Source organism: Gouania willdenowi, chromosome 21, assembly GCF_900634775.1.
Source record: "Gouania willdenowi chromosome 21, fGouWil2.1, whole genome shotgun sequence".
NCBI lineage: Eukaryota > Metazoa > Chordata > Actinopteri > Blenniiformes > Gobiesocidae > Gouania > Gouania willdenowi.
In genome coordinates this window covers 4785467-4806960 of record NC_041064.1, presented here as the reverse complement: position 1 = coordinate 4806960, position 21494 = coordinate 4785467, and the positions used below count along the sequence as shown (strand labels likewise).

The 21494-nt window shown below is 33.7% G+C and overlaps 1 protein-coding gene across 6 annotated transcripts in view; it reads left to right on the top strand.

Moving 5' to 3' along the window:
- The window catches only part of myo1b (myosin IB), a 93064-nt gene extending 80444 nt beyond the window's left edge, over positions 1-12620 (top strand). For 2 of the 6 annotated variants that reach the window (XM_028435790.1, XM_028435789.1), the window contains 13 exons: positions 487-636; positions 1361-1429; positions 1511-1597; positions 2671-2757; positions 4788-4874; positions 6441-6527; positions 8454-8528; positions 8614-8748; positions 9558-9664; positions 9741-9873; positions 11194-11346; positions 11488-11618; positions 12327-12620. In XM_028435790.1, coding sequence (XP_028291591.1) covers positions 487-636; positions 1361-1429; positions 1511-1597; positions 2671-2757; positions 4788-4874; positions 6441-6527; positions 8454-8528; positions 8614-8748; positions 9558-9664; positions 9741-9873; positions 11194-11346; positions 11488-11618; positions 12327-12459 — 1434 coding nt within the window. In that variant the 3' untranslated portion in view covers positions 12460-12620. The remainder of the gene's footprint in view (positions 1-486; positions 637-1360; positions 1430-1510; positions 1598-2670; positions 2758-4787; positions 4875-6440; positions 6528-8453; positions 8529-8613; positions 8749-9557; positions 9665-9740; positions 9874-11193; positions 11347-11487; positions 11619-12326) is intronic. The other 4 variants (XM_028435791.1, XM_028435792.1, XM_028435794.1 and 1 more) reach the window with 4 other exon arrangements.
- The last annotated feature ends 8874 nt before the right edge of the window (positions 12621-21494 follow it).

Below are 21494 nucleotides of genomic sequence, written 5' to 3'. Positions count from 1 at the left end.
GTAAGGTTTTACTGAAAATTGTATTTATATACTTATTCATTTGTTAAATTAACTACTTTGTATATTTGAAAAAATATATATTTATGCCTGATACATCATATTTTTTTTTACATTTTTAATTTTTTTCTGCAGTCTTCAGAAAAACAAATAACACAACAAACTGAAATTGTCAAACTAATGAGCCAAAAGGGTGTAGGCTGAAGCAAAAGCTTATACACACCTACCCCATCACAAAAACAAAACAACACTCTCTACATAATACTATATATATATATATATATATATATATCAGTATAATTTGACTCTTTTCCTGACGCTGTTTTTTTTTTATACATTGTCTCAACATAAAAATTAAAACAAACAGTTTCCCAAATAACACATGACATGTCATGTCAACAGAAGTTTTAATTAAAGAATAGATGCAGACAAACCCTTTAAGATGACCCTTCTTCATACTTTTGAGTTATATATGTATTTGTTGCACAGCTCTTCTTCTTAGAGGAGAGGAGGAGGCAGTGCCTGCGGGACCTCGCTACGCTCATCCAGAAGATCTACAGAGGCTGGAAATGTTGCAGTCGGTTCCTGCTGCTCAAGAAGAGCCAGGTGGTCGTGGCGGCCTGGTATCGCCGATACGCGGTGAGGATCTAAACCAGGGGTTCCCAACCATTTGGGGTTGCGAGACACTGGGGGGGGGGTGTTAGGGTTAGGGTTAAGAAACTTTTGGAACATCAATCACTTTTTCTTGCCATATTTTTGCTCCTTTTATGCATTTTTGCTACATTACTCCCATTTCTGCCACTTCTCATCAAATTTCAATTACTTTTCTGCACTTTTGTTTCACTTTTAAGACTTTTTGCCACTTATAAACTCTTTCCGCCACTTTTTCCACCTGATGTCACATATGTTGACTTTTATTCTCTTTTCACCATATTTCATGCTTAATTTTCTCAATTTAACCACATTCACCATTTGTCATGCCAATTATTTGCCAGTTTAAGCTAATTGTTTCTACTTTTTAAATTACATTTCTCCAACCCCCCATTTCCACCACTTAAGCCATATTAACACTTTGAACCCTTTTTCTGTCTGTTTTTAGCCACTCTAATTTGCAATTTTTAACCAATTTCTGTGGTTTTGGTCACTTTTAACTCATTTTTTTCTGATTAAAACAAGGATTTACATCTTTAAGATGACTATATGCTATGGTGCAAATAATAATAAACTTCCTGGATAACGAGGGTCATGGGCTGAAAAGGTTGAGAACCACTGCTCTAAACAGACAGAGTCAAAGGAACACGTGTGCACCAGTATAAAACCAGTATGGCTTATCCCTAAAAACTGCTTCACTCACTTTTTCCAGCAACAAAAGAAATACCAGCAGATCAAGAGCGCCACCACCGTGGTTCAGTCTTACACCAGAGGATGGCAGGTAGGCGTCGGCCTCTAATGTCACAGCAGGTGAGCTCCCACGTGCAACATCGTGATCAAACTAACGCAATGTTCATCACAGGCCCGTAAACTCCTGAGAGAGCTGAAATACCAGAAGAAATGTGAGAAGGCAGCGACCACCATCGCAGCATACTGGCACGGCACGCAGGTAATTACGATGTGTTCAGGTGTCAATCGTAAATTACAGACGCAGAGATTTAATTGTGGGAACTCTACTCCAGGGTTTTTCAACCTTAGGGTCATGACTCCATGTCGTGTGCAAATGTCTAGGAATAATAAAATGAATTAAAAAAAAAACAAATCAAAATCATATTTTTTAATTTCTAAAAAAAATTCTACGTTATAAATTTTTTTAATTAAAAAAATATATATATTTTTAATTTAAATTAAAAAAAAAATAATAATAAAATGCTATTTCATTTATTTTTACATTTTTATTTTTGAATGTTTTAATTTTTTTTTTAATTTTTACAATTGTATTTCCTTATTTGTGTGAGTCTGGTAATAACATTTTTTAAAAATGGATTAAAATTATATTTTAAAATTGTTTTCTTAATACATTTTTCAATTTTATTTCAATTTTATTTTACATTTTTAAAATCAATTTCTTTAATTTTTTATTTTATTTAAAATTGTATTTAAAATTTTAATTTTACTTTAATCTGTAAGCTGTTTTGTTTTTGATTTTGACAATTTTATTCCTTTTTTAAAATTTTTACGATCTATTTTGCACTATAAAAAAACAATACATATTACAAAAATAGATATATAGTGTAGGAAATGGCAGAAACCACAAAGAGCTTAAACAATTATTCCTTTTCAAATATAAACACCTCACACAATCTCAAACAACTGTTTTCTATACTTCCTCATTTATAAACCTAGTTAAAAAAACATGCAGTATAGCAATATCTGAGCTAACACTTAGTGTTACGAGAGAGAAAAAATATATCTGGGGTGAACAGAAATATGTAATTTGTGATATAAAAATGGGGTCACGACAACAAAAATGTTTGGAACCACTGCTCTACTCCGTAACCAGGCTGTGCTTGATTTTTAATGCCACTTCCTGTCTTTAAACTTTCTTCTTCTCTTTGCTGATCGCACAACTCCAATTTAACTCTTTTCTTTTACACCCCCTTCTCCTCTTTTCCTCACTCCACTCTCCATTCTCTCCTTTTTCTCGCCCTCCGTACCCAAACGCCCTCCACACCACGGCAGGCACGGATGGAGTTGAGACGTCTAAAACAAGAAGTGCGGAATAAACACGCTGTGACAGTAATTTGGGCGTACTGGCAGGGAACCCAGGTATTTCCTCCCAGCCGCGGTGTGTTGCTGTTCCAGCTGTTCCAGATGTCTTTAGCACATCCCGTCTCATTGTGTGTAAAAGTGGCTAATAGAGTAGAACCCCCGCCGAGTCGCACTGCTGCTCAGATTAACGAGCCCTGCTGTTCTTTGTCTTATTGTCTTGTTTTTGTGGCTGTTTGAAAGTTTCCCGCTAACACTTGGACGTGTTTATGTTGTGTTCTGTTCCAGCTTATTTGGTTGAGTTTCTCAGATTTATCCCCAGGGTTTTACGTTTAGCTTCTTTGATTTTGATACGCCTCCGCTGTAGGATCCAACACAGCAGAGCCAAGAGTTCTGGAAACTGGATAAATGATGATGTACTGGGAAGTTTGTTGTGTTGTGTTGAAAGACTATTGACAGCTAAACAGAATATTAGAATCCTGTGAATGAGAGTTTCTGCATTCAGTTTGAAGGTCTCATATTATACTGCTTTTCGTGCCATTTTACATCGGTCACAGAAGCATAACAAAATAACATTTTTAGTGAATTGCCCCAAACGCATCAGTCTTGCTGAATTTCAGCAGTCTAAAAAGTTGTTCTCATGGGAATCGCATACTAATGTACTACACGACACACTCAATGAGTATATACTGTATATAGTATGATTAGGATGGTGGCCGTTCCCTCTGATTTTGATGTCAGACTTAGTATGAGTAGTACGTTAGTATGACATTTTGAACGCAGCCATGAGCTTCCATCAGAACAAGCTTTTTGAGTCTACTTCCTGGTATGCAAATGAGCTGTCTGGCCATGCCCACGACACGTCCCGCTGTGGGAGAGGAGCATTCACACATCTGTGTTGAGTGTCTCCTGATTGTATTAGACACAATAATAGCAGCCGTAACTGAGCAGTGTTAGCTTCCATGCTAAAGTTACACTTTAAGAGCTAGCAGCTTATCACGCTAGTTAGTTTAGTAAAATAAACACAAAATGATATGAACTTAAGTCTTCCACATTTGTGCTTGAGTCACTAAGAGTTGGTACAGCGTTGTGCTTTATCCAGAGCTAAGCTAAGCTAGCTCTGTACAGGCCCATGTTTTCAAAGCAGTCCTCCGTGAAATGCCGGACACACTCATTATACAAAGGTTTGGGATTTCTTTTATTAACAACCTGCAAAGCCAAAATCCATCCACTTGGTTTTCAGAGGCTCATCTGAGGGGGGAAAAATATCTCACCTTATCTGTTTACCAGCAAAGTAAATAGTGAGGGAGGAGTTATTCCTCTTATGACATCATAAACACGCAAAATCTCCTGTCTGCTTCACATGTTTTTTTAAATGTGTGCTCAAGCAAGGCATGGAGGAATCATACATGTTCATTTTTACAGTTCACAGTTAGAAAACCATTAAAAAATCAAATTTGCATAATATGGGACTTTTAAGATGAACCACGCCCGTGAATTTGCGTTTTCCGTCTATTTTCCGCAGTCACTGAAAAATGGAGTCACTATATATTACGTTGTATTTGAGCCTAAAAAGTTGATATAAATTACTCCAAAAACATTTGTTACTCAAAATAGTAACAAAGTTTTAAAACATTTTTGCAATCGTGATTTTTGTTGGTGTTTTACGTCACATTAATAGATTGGCCATAACGTTACTGAAGGGTAAACAAAATGAAAGTGTGTTAAGTGTGTGTTATTGTTGGCTGTTAATCTCTTGTTCTTATTCTATTCTATTAACGGAGACTACGTTGAGAAATAGAGTTAAATCTTAGATCCTGAACGGTGTTTAGTAGTTCACAGTTCAACTGTCTGTAAATGAGTCTTTAAACGCGTCCTAAAGACTGTTTTAATGAAATTGAATAGTTTTTAGATTCCTGGTGGATAAAACTGTTAATAGTGGTTTTATAGTTTAGTTGGTCGTTTGGCCATGTTTGCTCTTAATTACCCTTCACACCCTGTCTGCACCCCCCTCCTGGATTAAAGAATTACTATTATTGTCACTGAAAATTAACCTCCTCCACCACTGCTCCTCCACCGCTTCCCATCAGGCACGGAGAGAGCTGCGTCAGCTGAAGGAGGCGGCAAGGAATAAACACGCCGTGTCGGTCATTTGGGCCGGCTGGCAGGGCACCAAGGTATTCGGCTTGATTTGCTGTGACTGTGTGGCCTGCTGCCCCCCTCCCTCCCTCCCACTTTACCTCCTCATTCCAACAGGAAGCCTCTAACACATCCATCCCTCACCTCAACTCTCATATCTACAGACTACCTGCTGTATTATTCTGATTGACCTGTTTTCAATGTAAGACAGACTCTTAACACTCACACATTCTGGTTCAGAAGCATTTCAGATTTCCTCTCCATGATCCATGCTGCACCACCGCATGCTGAACTCTTCATTTAATGCTTGCAGCATGCTTTGGCTTTGAATTGCATGGCTTCTGAATGAAACAGCTCAGTCCTTCCACTTTGGTCTCAAAAAGTTCTGCAATATCTACCAATTTTTCCTTAATCATTCAATAAGCACACTGTCATTTTTTTTAAGGTTAGTTAAGGGGTATGTGTTGATTTTTGTTCTTCCTTATTTTTCTTCCATTTTCAGAAGTATTTCAGGAACTACATCACATAGGAAACTGAAACGTGGTATAGTAATACAGCTCCACCGACTCTAGCAGTATATATGAAAATATCTGTCATACATTATATCTGGTGGACATGTCAGCCCCTTAGAATTGTAAAAAAGTTTCTTGTGGTTTGGGTCTGGAACATGTTTGGGCCTTCAGTAAACCACTTAGCATATGCCTCAGCTCCCTGTAATTTGATCAGTTTTGAGCTATGAACATAGACTGTTCACATCACTAATGATTAGTCACATATATGCACTGGTTCTTGAGAGTAGGTGAACTTGTATAAATATGCCAAATTTCAGTTTCCTATGTGATGTAGTTCCTGAGATATTTGAAGCTGAAAATGGAAGAAAATCGCACGGAAATCGAATTATCGACTACTTTTTTAAAACTGTTTTCATTGGCCCATAACTGCATGTGGGAATTTAAGAAAAAAATGATCTCTGCTCTGATTCATAGTATAAAGATTAGTCTTTCTTGTGATAGAACATTTATTTTTTCTTTATGCAACTTTTTCATTTTTATTTTGTACCCCAACTTTGGGTTATTTCACCACTCGCTGATACTGAAAATCCTTTACATGTAGTCATTGTAGCTTGTCTAATAATCATTTGTTGTTTTAGTTATTGTGTATTATGAGAGAGTAGGTGGAGCTGTATTACTATACCAGAGTTCAGTTTCCTATGTGATGTAGTTCCTGAGATATTGTGAAGAAAATCGACACATACCCCCTCACTAAATTGTCCATATGTCAAAAAGTGTTCATCAGATCAAACTATGAATTTACAGTGTGTGTATTGAATTTTTGAGGAACAAATGGTAAAAATTTCTTTTTGAGACCGAGGTACGCTGGCTTTTCTGCTTTCATACTCAATGATGTTCTTGGTTGATTTTCCCTCTCAGGGCCCAGAGTAGCAGTTTAGCAGAAGCTGGATTATTAGAGCTGCGTTTTTACAGTCGTAATAATAATGACGACCAAAGGCAGAAAAGGTGTTTTCCTCCTTCTTCTTCTCCTCCTGCTGCTTCATTTGTTCCTGTTGTTTGTTCTCCTTCTCCTTGCTTGCCCAACCCGACCAGGCTCGCAGGGAGCTCAGGAGGCTGAAGGAGGAGGCCAGGCGTAGGCACGCCGTCGCTGTTATTTGGGCCTATTGGAAGGGACTGAAGGTACCACAATCAGCTCCTCCCACCTGTTAAAGCCCCTCCTCATCCTCACTGTGTCACTGAGTGTTAGGATGAAGAACGCTTCATTCCATGCTGGAGTTTTTCCTATAAGTTGCTCTTCTTTATGCAACATTTTCAGAGTTTTCTCCTAATAGGGAAAATATTATTTGACAAAATTATATTTTTGAAAAATGTTGTTATTATTACTATCGGGGTTGGGTGTCGATTATAATTGTAATCACGTAATTGATAATAATTGCAAATATGGCGTAATTAGAACAGTAATAGTAATTTTAAAAAATCTGTTGCTGTCGTAATTGTAATTGAGTTTAGATAATTGACTTTATAATTGTAATTGCCATGAAAATTCTATAGAAATTGTCAATTATAATTTAACGCTAACTGTTGAACCATGTTACCATGTTCTATGTACAGTTCTACACATGTATGTAATGAACAATTATTCAAATGTGTTTCATATTAAGCTTTCTCAGATATCTATATGAAATATAGACGTATACTGACATAAAAAAGGCTCAGATGTCCACCCCAGAAATAATAAAACTGATATTTTCATTGATTAGGAAGCTTAACAATATGTAACCAATAGATGGGAAAGAAATTAGGTGATAGATATTTGTTTATAATGTATTTTAAAGTTGATTTAGGACCTGTTATCAAAAGAGATGAAGTTGATTAGGTTACCGGTATTATTTCAAGCTCACTTATTGTGATGAATTGTATTTGAACTTTAGTAATTGAGAACACAATTATATTTGACTTTCTGGGGATAAAAAATAATTGTAATTTTATTGTATTTGGGAAAAAATGCTGGTCACTGTAATCATAATTGAATTTTAATTGAACATGGTTAGTTGAGAATGTACTGAAAAATTTAATTTGACCCTAACCCTGATTAGTTATTATTATTATTATTATTATTATTATTATTATTATTATTATTACTGTTATTACTTACAACACAAGATGAAAAAAAACTGGTAAATAAATGCTTTTTATTCGCTTTGGTGATATTTTGATGAGTTCTATTAATACAAATAATAATGTTATGATAAAAGTATTTTAATTTTTTTACTTTTATTTTGAATATATATAATATTAAGAACATACAACATAGAGATAACTTTCCCTATCTGAACTCATCCATACATTATCTATTAAGTTGGATATTAAAACTATTAAGAAAATATTTGAAACGTCTGATAACTGGTTTTTGTTCTAATATGGAAATAAAAAGTGGTTTCAGATGTGGTTTGGTTGAATTTGGTCCTTCGATGAGTAAATATTGATGCAAACATAGATGCTATGATACAATTTTTGTGTTTTTGTCATTTCACTCTTATTGTCGCTCAGTAACATTAAAGTATTTCCACACATCCAACGTTGTTCTTTAACAAGAAAACTGCTACTGATATCAGTGCATGGCTAGAAAAAATACAAATCATTTGATGTTATGACTGTATAAGAATGTAACAGTTGTTGAGAGGCTTATGAATACATCATTTTATTTGCTGCATTTTGTTCATTTCGTTGTTTGTTTGTGGAAATAAATGTCCAATGTTCAAAAGACAATTATAATGTAAATAATCCAGAACTAGTTGTTGTTGTTTATCTGTAAAACATCTTGAATGTGTTTAACTTTACTTAAAAAATGTTGTTTTTTGTCTGATTAACATCATGTTTTTTCGTCCTTTTTTAATGTCTTTTTTTCTGCATCACGTGTCGCACTAATCATTGATCTGTTTCTCTTTTGTTTTGCTGCTTCCATAACTTTACCATCGTTGTGATTAATTCCAACAGAGCGTCGTTCATTGTTTGTTACTAACCAAGTCTTCTTCTCTTTTGTCCAAATCAAAAATGTGGAGTTAAAAAATGACTGGTTATGTTTTCTTTTTCTTGTGCTTTCAGGTTCGCAGAGAGTACAGGAAGTTCTTCCGGGCAAACGCAGGGAAAAAGATTTACAACTTCGCCATCCAGAGGATTGTAAGTTTAAATGTTTTAGAGTAGCTTCAACATGTGATGATGAGACATTAAGAGGTTTACGCTGCATCTCACCGCGTGTTCCCAGGCGCAGAAGTACTTCCTGGGGCTGAAGAGCAGCTTACCCTCCATGTCACCCATAGACAAAAGCTGGCCTGTGAGGCCTTACGTCTTCCTGGATGGAGTTCACTCAGAGCTGCGTAGAATCTTCCACCTGTGGAGGGTTGGTCACCATAACGCTGTCTATTTAAAGTGATACTCAACCCACGTTACTGAAAGACTAAACATGATGTCAATGTTAAATCTAAATTTAAATATTAAATCCAAATTTAAATGCTAAATCTGTTAAATGTTGAATTGAAATGTTACATTTAAATTTAAATGTTAAACCTAAATCGAAATGTTAAATCGAAATGTTAAATCGAAATGTTAAATCGAAATGTTAAATCGAAATGTTAAATCAAAATGTTAAATCAAAATGTTAAATCTAAATGTTAAATCTAAATATTATATCTAAATGTTTATTAAATCTAAATTTAAATGTTAAATCTAAATATTATATCTAAATGTTATTTCTTAAATCTAAATTTAAATGTTTATTCTAAACGGCCAATCAAAATATTAAATCTAAATGTTGCATTTAAATTTAAATGTGAAATCTAAATGTTCCTTTTAAATTTAAATGTTAAATCTAAATGTTCAATTCAAATCTAAATATGAAATCTAAATGTTGCATTTAAATTTAAATGTGAAATCTAAATGTTACTTTTACATTTAAATGTTAAATCTAAATGTTACTTTTAAATTTAAATGTTGAATCTAAAATCTAAATATTAAATCTAAATGTTAAACCTAAACATTAAATGTTAAATTTAAACATGAAATGTGAAATCTAAACAATAAATATTAAATCTAAATGTTAAATCTGGTCAAAAGTAACCAAAAAATTAAGATCAAAGTAAAAAAAAAAGTTGTCTGAATAAAAGAAAAATATGTTAAGTTTTTCTTTTATTCAAACTTGTTTGTGTTCAGTGCAAGAAATACAGAAGTGAATTCACATCAGAGAAGAAAGCAGTGTTTGAGGAGAAGCTGGAGGCCAGTGAGCTCTTCAAGGATAAGAAAACTCTCTACCCGAGCAGGTTCGTTGTACTTCACGTATACACTCGTAGCAGCAGTGGTTAGTAACCTAGTAATCGTCTGTGTGTTGTGTTTCAGCGTAAATCAGCCCTTCAAAGGAGACTACCTGGAAATCAGCAAAAACCCCAAATATCAGAAGCTCAGCAGCACCGTGGACGAGAAGGTTCTGCTGGCTGACGTGGTCAACAAGATCAACAGGGCCAATGGAAAGGTACGTTTAGTGTTTAACATGTAATCCACACATGTGCACAGTAATAGGAGAGGATTTTACAAACTTATCAAAATGTCCGGGTTTCCCAGGGACCCTGAACACATCTAGTGGAATACATTAATATTAAATGATTGTAACTCTACTTATATTTGCTCTATCTGAGAAATTCTAGCATTTTCTGAAAGCTAAGGAGTTGTTCTTTACATCCACTATCATGTAATTACGGTAATTTGATAAAAACATTAAAGATGCCGCTTTGTTTTGATGAAATCATTACACATGAGGAAAAGAGAGAGAGAGAGAGAGACTAAAGTCCAAGATGTATTGAAATAGATCAAATACTGGATCATAAAACCGCCATGGAGGTTCAGAGAGGAATTAGAAAATAAATGAGCCACTGGGAGAAACTTAGAACGTAGAAAGTTATGGTCAATTTTCCAAACTCAAGGCCCGGGGGCCAAATCCGGCCATTGGAGCATCAAATTCGGCCTGCTTGAGAGAGTAAAAATGATAGAAAAAAACATGGAACATTTTGTAAGTTACCAACTAATTCCAGATACATTTGAATTAAAAATCCATAATATTTGCAGACCTCAGTTTTTTAGTTCTTATGTCACAAGATGGCATTCAGTTTTTTATCTCAAATTGTTGGAAAAAACTCTGTTTTTTTTTCAAAATCTGGCAAATTTTCCTCAAATTATTTTATGAAATTTCCCCAAAATCAGGGAAATTTAAGTGAAGATTTTGCAGGGACTGATATACTCACATACTTTCTCATTTATATATATATACATTATACAAATCAGGGCTCATTAATGTTTAATTTGCTCTTTTTCCACCTGAAATCTGTCAATCTGTTCCATATTTTCCCCTAAACTAAAATGAGTTTGACACCCCTGTTTTTAACATCATCTGGTCTACACCTCATAAACCTTAAAATCTCTGAATCACTGAAACAATGACAAACATGTCATCCTAGAATTAAAAATAGAAAAAGGATATGAGATTTTTCAAGGTCAGATTGTTATAATGCATGATTTTTAAACTTTACGGACAATAACAACTTATTTATCTACTATATTGTATTTTGTCATTACAAGATAGATTCAATAAAGTGTTGAGTATGAAGAGGTCGGCCCAAGTGTCCTCTTTTTTTGGAAATGAAAATATGGTCACCCTATTATAGGATGTAGCATTGTGTTTCACTTGGAGCATTTAACTGAGCTCTGAAACATTTTGGACTGCATCAAAAAAACCAGTCATTGCCTTTTTTTGTATGTGTTTTCCTTGACAGCTTCTGCTTGTGTTTGTGTTTTTCAGGGCACGGCTCGAATCTTCCTGCTGACTAAGAAGAATTTCATCCTGGCCGACCAGAAAACGGGGCAGGTGAAGGCCAGCGTTCCCCTGCCGGACGTCACCAGCGTGTCCGTCAGCACTCAGAGTGACGGATTCTTCGCCCTCAAACTCAGAGAGGTCAGAAAAGAAGAAGTAGTTCAAATCCTTGCTGTTGATATCATCCTGATTTAAACTGATATTGATCTTTTACGTCCGAGTGAAGATAAAAAGCATAAAAATCTAGATTGATGTTGGGTTTTTTTTTTTTTTTTGCTCCAGGGGTCGGCCTCTGCCGTTAAAGGAGACTTCCTGCTCAGCAGCGAACACCTGATCGAACTAATCACCAAACTTCACCACGTCGGAGTCACCGCCGCCGACCAGGAGCAGCTCAATGTCGACATCTCAGACGAGTAAGAAGTGTGGCATCGTGACGGGTTACAAATAATATTAATGATAATACATTTTATTTATTAGTGCTTTTCAAAAACACTTTACAGTGGTTAAAACAGAAAGAACAGCACAATAGGGACAGACTAACAGACAATGCAAATGAAGTAAAAAAACTAACAACAATGAAGGTAACTACAGAAAATACATAACAATTATATGTTAAAAGCTTTTTAAAAGGTGAGTTTTGATGAGTAATTTGTAAGTTAAAGGTTGTTAAGGGCTTTTTAGGGGAGGAGAAGGATTTTGATTTGGATACGATAAGCAGTTTTTCTCAAATGGGGGTACGTGATGGCACTACAGAGAGAGAGAGGATAATTGACCAAAAAAAAATTTGACAAATAAAAGCAAATGCTAAATGTTACATTTAAATATAAATGTTAAATATAAATATTACATTTAAATCTAAATGTTAAATCTAAATACTAAATCTAAATGTTCAATATAAATGTTAAATCTAAATACTAAATTAAATGTTAAATATAAATGTAAAATATTAAATGTCAATTTAAAGGTTAAATTTAAATAATCAATCAAATCTAAAAATAAATCTAAATGTTACATTTAAATCTAAATATTGAATGTTAATAATGATAATAATGATAAAACATGCAGTCATATGTTTTTTCCTCCTTTATTCTTAAGTGTCTCTCATTGGGTTCCATTCACAGGTTCCTGGTTCAGTTCAAGCAGGACAAAGTGTGTGTGAAGTTTATTCAGACCCCTCCCAAGAATGGCAACGGCGCGTCCTGCAAACGCAGGAACAACCGACTGCTGGAGGTGTCGGTGCCTCTGACGGTGTAGCCCCGCCCCCATTGGCTGTTCAACACCCTGCATGGGAGGTGACTGAACCAATCACCACCCCCACCCCCAGGCAGCCCACTCTGAGCCCTGTTATTCAGCTTGTTGTGTTCATTTCTTCATTTTTTCCTACAGTTTCTATTTAAGACACTTCAAATGTAACCGAGAGCTGCTTTTTGGTGGGACAGCGAGGCTTCCTGGTGGTTTTTTTTTTTTTTTTTTTTGGTCAGGTTACAGGATCGTTTGCTCGGACACGCCCCCTCTGCCTGACCCCGCCCCTCAGGCTTTAAGACGCTGTTGTATGTGGTTGAAAACTGCACTTCCTTTCAAAAGAGGATGATCGGAAACTGAATTTAAATTGAATATATATTGTGTTCATGTTTATTATGTGTTTACTCAGAAAAAGATAAAAAAAAAAAAAAAAAAAAAGCTTGTTTAGTGTAAAGATAAAAATAAAACAGGTTCCCATGGCTTTTCTAGTCGTCTGATAAACTGAAAGAATGTCATGTGACAGACACGGTGTTGCATGGGCATTATTCCCTTAACCTTTTTATAATCGAGTTACCTGCACCAGTAACGGGTTCCAGTTCTATTTTTTTAGTGCAATATTGTTTCACTTGTCATTTCCTCTGCAGTTTTCTGGCCCTTAGGCTGTTTTTTCTGCAGACTGTGGATGAAGTTGTGTCTTTTGCAAAAAAAACAACAAAAAAAGGGGGTGAAACTATAATATTATCCGCCATTGATTCTTGTATTTTAATCAGTTAGACCAGATTTGGCTTTTACAGCTTTTTGTAGTGCACTTGTGTCAAAGTATATGTTATTTACACGCAGGCCAAAGCAAATCGTGTCAAAGAAAAGAGTTGTGTATTTTTCCACTGCTAATGCGATGTTGATTTAGATGTGCTGATGGTTTTCTACTTAAGCTGATTGTTTGGGAATGATGATGATGATGATGATGATGATGATGATGATGATGAATCCTGGCTTTAACACGTCTTCTTCTTCTTCTTCTTCGGTGGGCTTCTCGTCGCTTGTTTTGTAACCGATCGAAGTGTAAAAAATGTCTGCATTCTTGTGCCTAATGTAAACAATGGACATGTGTTCAGTAGAACTCACTGTAACGTTTGAGTAAGCTTCTTTTTTTTTAATTAAATAAAAAGAGCAATAAATGGAATAAAAGCCATTCTGAGATTATTGCATGACTTTTGTTCTTGCATCAATGGACAAATAAAAAAAACCTTCACAACCATTGATGTGAATTGACTGGTAGTGATAAGTTAAGGGTTAATTTATTCAGACAAGTGTGCCTTAGAAAATGTACTTTGATCTCCAGACATGTTTAGACTGTCAACTGCCAGTCTTTGTAAGAAGAGTATACTGATTGCTTTGATGTTTCCTTTGAAGTTTCCTTGACTTCCACGTAGTAATTCCAGCAAAAATTATTTTTGTCTTTTTGAATTTATTTACGTTTCTTTTATTCAGACAACTGTTCCCAAGGAAATGTACTTTGAACTCCTGACATTGTTTCAACTGTGAACTGCCAGTCTTCGTCTGCTGATCGCTTTGAAGTTTCCTTGGCTTTCGTGTAGCAATTCCAAGTTTTCTTTTTGACAATGTTTATGGTTTCATTTATTCACCTTGCAACGTCACTGACATGTCAAATTTAGCTCCAACTCACAACCTTGTGCTGTCCGTTCTAATAAATAAAAATGCTGTTATAGAAAATATAGAAATTAACATCACAAAAATGTAAATAAAACACAAAAAAGAGTGAGAGGTCATGCACATAACACTGTTCTGAAAATGGCTGCTCCCTCAACTTTTGCATTAGGCTGCATTTGACATGGCACGTGTATCATTGGATCCATCATTTTCGAAGGCCCTTTATTGTGCTACTGATGAAACTTCCTGTTAACTTCAAAACAAGAGCCCTATTTACAAAATGGAAGACAAGAAGAGATGCTTTCATTTTGAAAAGTGGATTTTGGATTTTTAGCTTGAAGTCGGTCCCATTTTACGTTCCGCTCACTCATTGGGGCGGTTGAGTATGGCTAGTGTTCCCACTGTGCACACTACAAAAATGTCCCCATATAGTGTACACGTACTCAATCTTTAATGTAATCTATTGTAAACACACTATTCATTTCATTCAAGTATGCATGGTGGGCATACTAGTCATTCTCATCCGCCCCATGATGCATTGCGAGCGGAAAGTCAAATTGTCCTGGGACCTGCTTCGAGCTAAAAATCAAACAATCCGATTTCAAAATAAAAGCATCTATTCTTGTCTTCCATTCAATTTTTAACCCTTTTGTAAATAGGGCTCTTGTTTTGAAGTTAACCCATAGTATTGTCAGTAGCACAATAGAGGATCTCCAAAAAGTCGGCAATGTGTTTCCGTGAGTTTTATGGATCAAATGAGCACATGTTGATATTCTACTTGGTCACTGTCTCACTTCAAATGTTTTCAGAACTTTCAAAGTAAAGCTGGAGAATCAACAGAGATATTTAGTGTGATTCAGGTTTTGGTCGTTCTAGGTTCCAAATGCATCTTGGGAAAATGGAAGTATACTTCAGTGGGAACGCTCACCATCCTAATCATACTTCTAGTTTATAGTAGACAGTATACTCATTGAGTGCGTAGTGTATAGTACGTTATAGTGCTATCTTACAGTGAGTGTTTCTACTACCTTTAGGGTCTGAAGTGAACTACACAGACTACAGTCGAACCAAACTGACCAACCAGATGTTTTCTATCACATCAGGATTGAGCTGCACGGGTTAAATTCCTCCTCTTTGGGAGTGCTGCTGGCTAAAGGGTCTCTGGGGAGCAGCCCCTCACATTGAAGACAAAGCGGCAAAAATAGCAGAGCTGTTCACTGCCTGGTTCCCACCATCATACAGGCTGGGAAAGAGTTCAACCCTCGGTGGGACTGGGAATGCCCACATGTACGACAAAGCCCAGCCTTTTGCTTAGAAAACTCAACACTTCTATCTGCACTACAAAAACACAGGAGGAAGATGCTGGTTTTTGTAATAAATTAAGAGAAATCAAATTGGCGGTATTTAATTTACAGGCAGAATATTTTCAATAGGAGCGAGATCAATAGTAGTACTATTAACTGTATTATACATTTTTTTTCATTATTGATAATGATATTTATGAACAAAATTAATATACCAATATTAAACTATTAAAAACACAACATTTTGATAGGTTTGTATTTGGCGGCACCAAGTGGATAGACTGAGAACTGCAATGACGTTTTAGTAATTGGAGGAAAATCCAATTACGTTATGATTTAGGACACATTACGTTATGATCACATTAGGATTTAGGACACGTGTCAAACTCATGACGCAGGGGCCAATTCCGGCCCTTTAGAGCATCAACTTCGGCCCGCTCGAAAAAGTTAAAATGATAGAAAAAACATGAAACATTTTCTAATTCACAAAAATTCTATTTAAATCCACAATATTTGCAGAGCTCAAGTTTCCAGTTCTTATATCACGTGATGGCAGTCATTTTCATCTCAAATTGTTGAAATAAGTAAATTTTTGCAAAATCTGGCACATTTTCCTCAAATTATTCCATTCAAATTCCCAAAACCAGGGAAATTTAGGTGAATATCCTGTAGGGATTGATATACTAATACTTTATTCATATATGTAATTTATATATATATACAGTATATATATATAGATTTGTCCCCTGAACTAAAATGAGTTTAGCACCCCTGATTTAGGAGTTAAATTATGAATTTAACTGTGATAATGACAAATAATTTCTATTTAATTAAAGGTGGGCGCTATGTACCAAAACTTATATCTCATATTTTAATATGTTTTCTTTAAAAATGCTGATAATCTTTATATTCTAAACTCAATAAAGTATTAGTCAATTCTGGGTTCAAAATGCTGATAGCAAATGCCACAAAGGTGCACAATATGAGCCACTTTTGGCTTTTTCTCCTCTAAGGGACAGCAGCGACTCCTAAAATGACTATTTGAATACAAAATAAGCTGTAAAATAAAAATATTTATCATTATAGTCTTTATCCTTTGCCCATCACACATCAAGTTGTTAATTACACTTGCCTTTTTAAGATTGACTGTGTTTTTTTTAAATAATGACAGATTTATATTAATAATTAAACAAATTTTGAAAAATACGGTCCTTGCTGGACAACAAGTGCAGCAATTTGTATGTCATTTTGAGTAATAATTGTGTAATTCCTAGTTTGAGACAGAAGATGGTGCTGCTGCTTAACCTGACGTACCCGTTGTGATTAGCATTATTAGCAAAGATAGGCTTATGACTAGACTTTTAAATGTAATTTTTCACTTAAACTGTTAAAGTGCTTCAAAAATAAATCTACAAAGTCGTTTTTTTACTGTAAAATAATTTGGATGATGAGCCTATTTTGATGTGACAAATTTCTGGTGACCCTAAAAACTTTACAACAAAACTGATTAAGAAGTAATTCTTTGTTGTAATCGAGTTTTATATTTGAGGAAGTGAAAGTATAGAATACAGTAGCTTGAGAGTGCATGATGGTATTTTAATTTGAAAAAGAATAATAACTCTTTATATATTCTATATATATATATATAATTTTAATCAGAATTCTGAATTCTGCCATTCACATCACACACATGCTTATGTTTTTAAGCAAAAGGCATAAAAAGATAAATCATCATTATCAGTGTGTGGCGCAGTGTGCAAACTAAAGTCCTGTCTGTGTGTGAGTTCCATGTGAACACAGGCAGCTGTGGAGCTGATAGGGAGAAGCAAATAGCTGCACACACATCATTAGGAGGTCATTTACAAACATTAGAAAAGAGAGACGGGAGTTCAGTCACAGATAGGCATTAATAACATGATATGACTTTAGCTGTTACTGTTAGCTTTGTCTTTCATTATTAATAAATGTATCTGTAATGAGAAGGTGAACGTGCACTTGTGAGCACAACACCCTTACAAAGTTAAATGGGAAATAGTGAGGCATAAAAAAGAGGAAACATTTTCAAAAGCCAAAAAACAGAAGAAAAGCAAAAGTAAGGCATGAAAATGTAAAAACTGTATATTTATTTATTTTATTTTATTTTATTTTTAAATAAGACCCTAAAAACTATTTATAATAAGATGAGCACACATGAACTGGTGTGAAAATCCAGTAAGGCATGAAAACACCCAAATTTAGGAGGTAAAGTCATATGTGGTAAAGTCATACTGTCAATACCAGATCTAATCAGATCTCAGAGTATAAGCAGTGATGGTCCTGGTTAATACCTGGATGGAAGACCAGTGAGAAATCAAGGTGACACAGTGGGTGGAAGTTGCTCAGTGAGACAAAAAAAAGGGCTAAAAATTTACAATTGCCAAAAAAAGGAGGTAAACCGATAGAAAGCCATCAAATATGTAGAAATAAATTAACCCCCCCCACCCCAAATTGGAGGTCAGACTATAGTAAGGCTTTGAAAAGGCCTCAAAACAGAAGTAAGGCGAAAAAATGTAAAATGAAGGTAAGGCAAAAAAATTAAAATCCCTCAAAATAAAGGTAAGGCTATAGTAGGCGAAAAAATTTCAAACACGTCAAAATGGTCAGTTGTCTATAGTAAGTCACAAAAATAAAAAAATCAACCAAAAAAGGAGGTAAGGCTTTTTTTTCAAAAATTAAAAAAAAAAAAAAAAAAAAAATGAGTTAAGACCATCATTAGTCCCTAAAAAGTACTGAAAATATAATGCATATACTTAAAATGGACTAACAATGAAGTAAGGCACAGAAAAATACAAAAATTAAAAATCACCCAAAGTCAGAGGTAAGGCTTTTTTTTCAAAAATTAAAAATGAAAATAAAAATTGAGTTAAGACCATCATTAGACCCTAAAAGCTCCTGCAAAATTAATGCATATACTTAAAATGGACTAAGAATGAAGTAAGGCACAAAAAATTGCAAAAATAAAAAATCAACCAAAAAAGGAGATAAGGCTTTAGTAAGGCTTTATTTTTCAAAAATTTCAAAAACAAAAAATGAGTTAAGACCATCATTAGACCCTAAAAACTACTGCAAATATAATGCACATACTTAAAATAGACTAACAATGAAGTAAGGCACAAAAAATTACAAAACTAATTTAAATCAACCAAAAAAGGAGGTAAGGCTTTAGTAAGGCTTTTTTTTTTCAAAAATTTCAAAAAAAAAATAAAAATTGAGTTAAGACCATCATTAGACCCTAAAAACTACGGCAAATATAATGCACATATTTAAAATGGGATAAGAATTCGGAAAGGCACAAAAATGCACAAAAATGAAAAATCAGCGAAACTCAGAGGTAAGGCTTTAGTAAGGCTTTTTTTTCCAAAGATTTAAAAAAAAAATAAAAATTGAGATAAGACCATAAATAGACCCTAAAAGATCCTGCAAAATTAATGCACATACCTAAAATGGACTAAGAATAAAGTAAGGCACAAAAATTTACAAAACTAAAAAATCAACCAAAAAAGGAGAAAAGGCTTTGGTAAGGCTTTTTTTTTTCCAAAAATTTCAAAAAAAAAAAAAATTGAGTTAAGACCATCATTAGACCCTAAAAACTACTGCAAATATAATGCACATACTTAAAATGGACTAAGAATGAAGTAAGGCACAAAAATTTACAAAAATAAAAAATCAACCAAAAAAGAAGGTAAGGCTTTAGTAAGGCTTTTTTTTTCAAAAATTTCAAAAAAAATAAAAATTGAGTTAAGACCATCATTAGACCCTAAAAACTACTGCAAATATAATGCACATACTTAAAATGGGTTAAGAATTCGGAAAGGCACAAAAATGCACAAAAATGAAAAATCAGCGAAACTCAGAGGGAAGGCTATAGTAAGGCTTTTTTTCCCAAAGATTTAAAAGAAAAAGAAAAATTGAGTTAAGACCATAAATAGACCCTAAAAACTACTGCAAAATTAATGCACATACTTAAAATGGACTAAGAATGAAGTAAGGCACAAAAAATTATAAAACTAAAAAATCAACCAAAAAAGGAGATAAGGCTTTGGTAAGGCTTTTTTTTTTTCAAAAATTTCAAAAAAAAATTAAAATTGAGTTAAGACCATCATTAGACCCTAAAAACAACTGCAAATATAATACACATATTTAAAATTGACTTAGAATGAAGTAAGGCACAAAAAAATACAAAAATAAAAAATCAACCAAAAAAGGAGATAAGGCTTTGGTAAGGCTTTTTTTTCTCCAAAAATTTCAAAAAAAAAAAAAATTGAGTTAAGACCATCATTAGACCCTAAAAACTACTGCAAATATAATGCACATACTTAAAATGGACTAAGAATGAAGTAAGGCACAAAAATTTACAAAAATAAAAAATCAACCAAAAAAGGAGGTAAGGCTTTAGTAAGGCTTTTTTTTTTAAAAATTTCAAAAAAAAAAAAAATTGAGTTAAGACCATTATTAGACCCTAAAAACGACTGCAAATATAATGCACATACTTAAAATGGGTTAAGAATTCGGAAAGGCACAAAAATGCACAAAAATGAAAAATCAGCGAAACTCAGAGGTAAGGCTTTAGTAAGGCTTTTTTTTCAAAAATTTCAAAAAAAAAAAAAAATTGAGTTAAGACCATAAATAGACCCTAAAAGCTCCTGCAAAATTAATGCACATATTTAAAATTGACTTAGAATGAAGTAAGGCACAAAAAAATACAAAAATAAAAAATCACCCAAAGTCAGAGGTAAGGCTATAACAAGGCATATTTTTCAAAAAAAATAAAAATTGAGATAAGACCGTCATTAGACCCTAAAAAGTACTGCAAATTCAATGCACATACTTAAAATGGATTAAGAATGAAGTAAGGCACAAAAAATTACAAAAATAAAAAATCAACCAAAAAAGAAGGTAAGGCTTTAGTAAGGCTTTTTTTTTCAAAAATTTCAAAAAAAAAAAAAAATTGAGTTAAGACCATCATTAGACCCTAAAAACTACTGCAAATATAATGCACATACTTAAAATGGGTTAAGAATTCGGAAAGGCACAAAAATGCACAAAACTAATTTAAATCAACCAAAAAGAGAGGTAAGGCTTTTTTTTTCAAAAATTAAAAAAAAAAAAAAAATTGAGTTAAGACCATCATTAGACCCTAAAAACTACTGCAAATATAATGCACATACTTAAAATTGACTAAGAATGAAGTAAGGCACAAAAAATTGCAAAAATAAAAAATCAACCAAAAAAGGAGGTAAGGCTTTAGTAAGGCTTTTTTTTTTTCAAAAATCTCAAAAAAAATAAAAATTGAGTTAAGACCATAAATAGACACTAAAAGCTCCTGCAAAATTAATGCACATACTTAAAATGGACTAATAATGAAGAAAGGCACAAAAAATTGCAAAAATAAAAAATCATCCAAAAAAGGAGATAAGGCTTTAGTAAGGCTTTTTTTTTCAAAAATCTAAAAAAAAATAAAAAATGAGTTCAGACCATCATTAGTCCCTAAAAACTACGGCAAATATAATGCACATACTTAAAATGGACTAAGAATGAAGTAAGGCACAAAAAATTACAATAATAAAAAATCAACCAAAAAAGGAGATAAGGCTTTAGTAAGAATTTTTTTTCAAAAAAAATAAAAAAAAAAAAAAAAAATAAAAAAAAAAAAAAAATGGAGTTAAGACCATAAATAGACCCTAAAAGCTCCTGCAAAATTAATGTACATATTTAAAATTGACTTAGAATGAAGTAAGGCACAAAAAAATACAAAAATAAAAAATCACCCAAAGTCAGAGGTAAGGCTATAACAAGGCATATTTTTCAAAAAAAATAAAAATTGAGATAAGACCGTCATTAGACCCTAAAAAGTACTGCAAATTCAATGCACATACTTAAAATGGAAAAAAAATGAAGTAAGGCACAAAAAATTACAATAATAGAAAATCAACCAAAAAAGGAGGTAAGGCTTTAGTGAGGCTTTTTTTTTCAAAAATTTAAAAAAAATAAAAATTGAGTTAAGACCATCATTAGACCCTAAAAACTACTGCA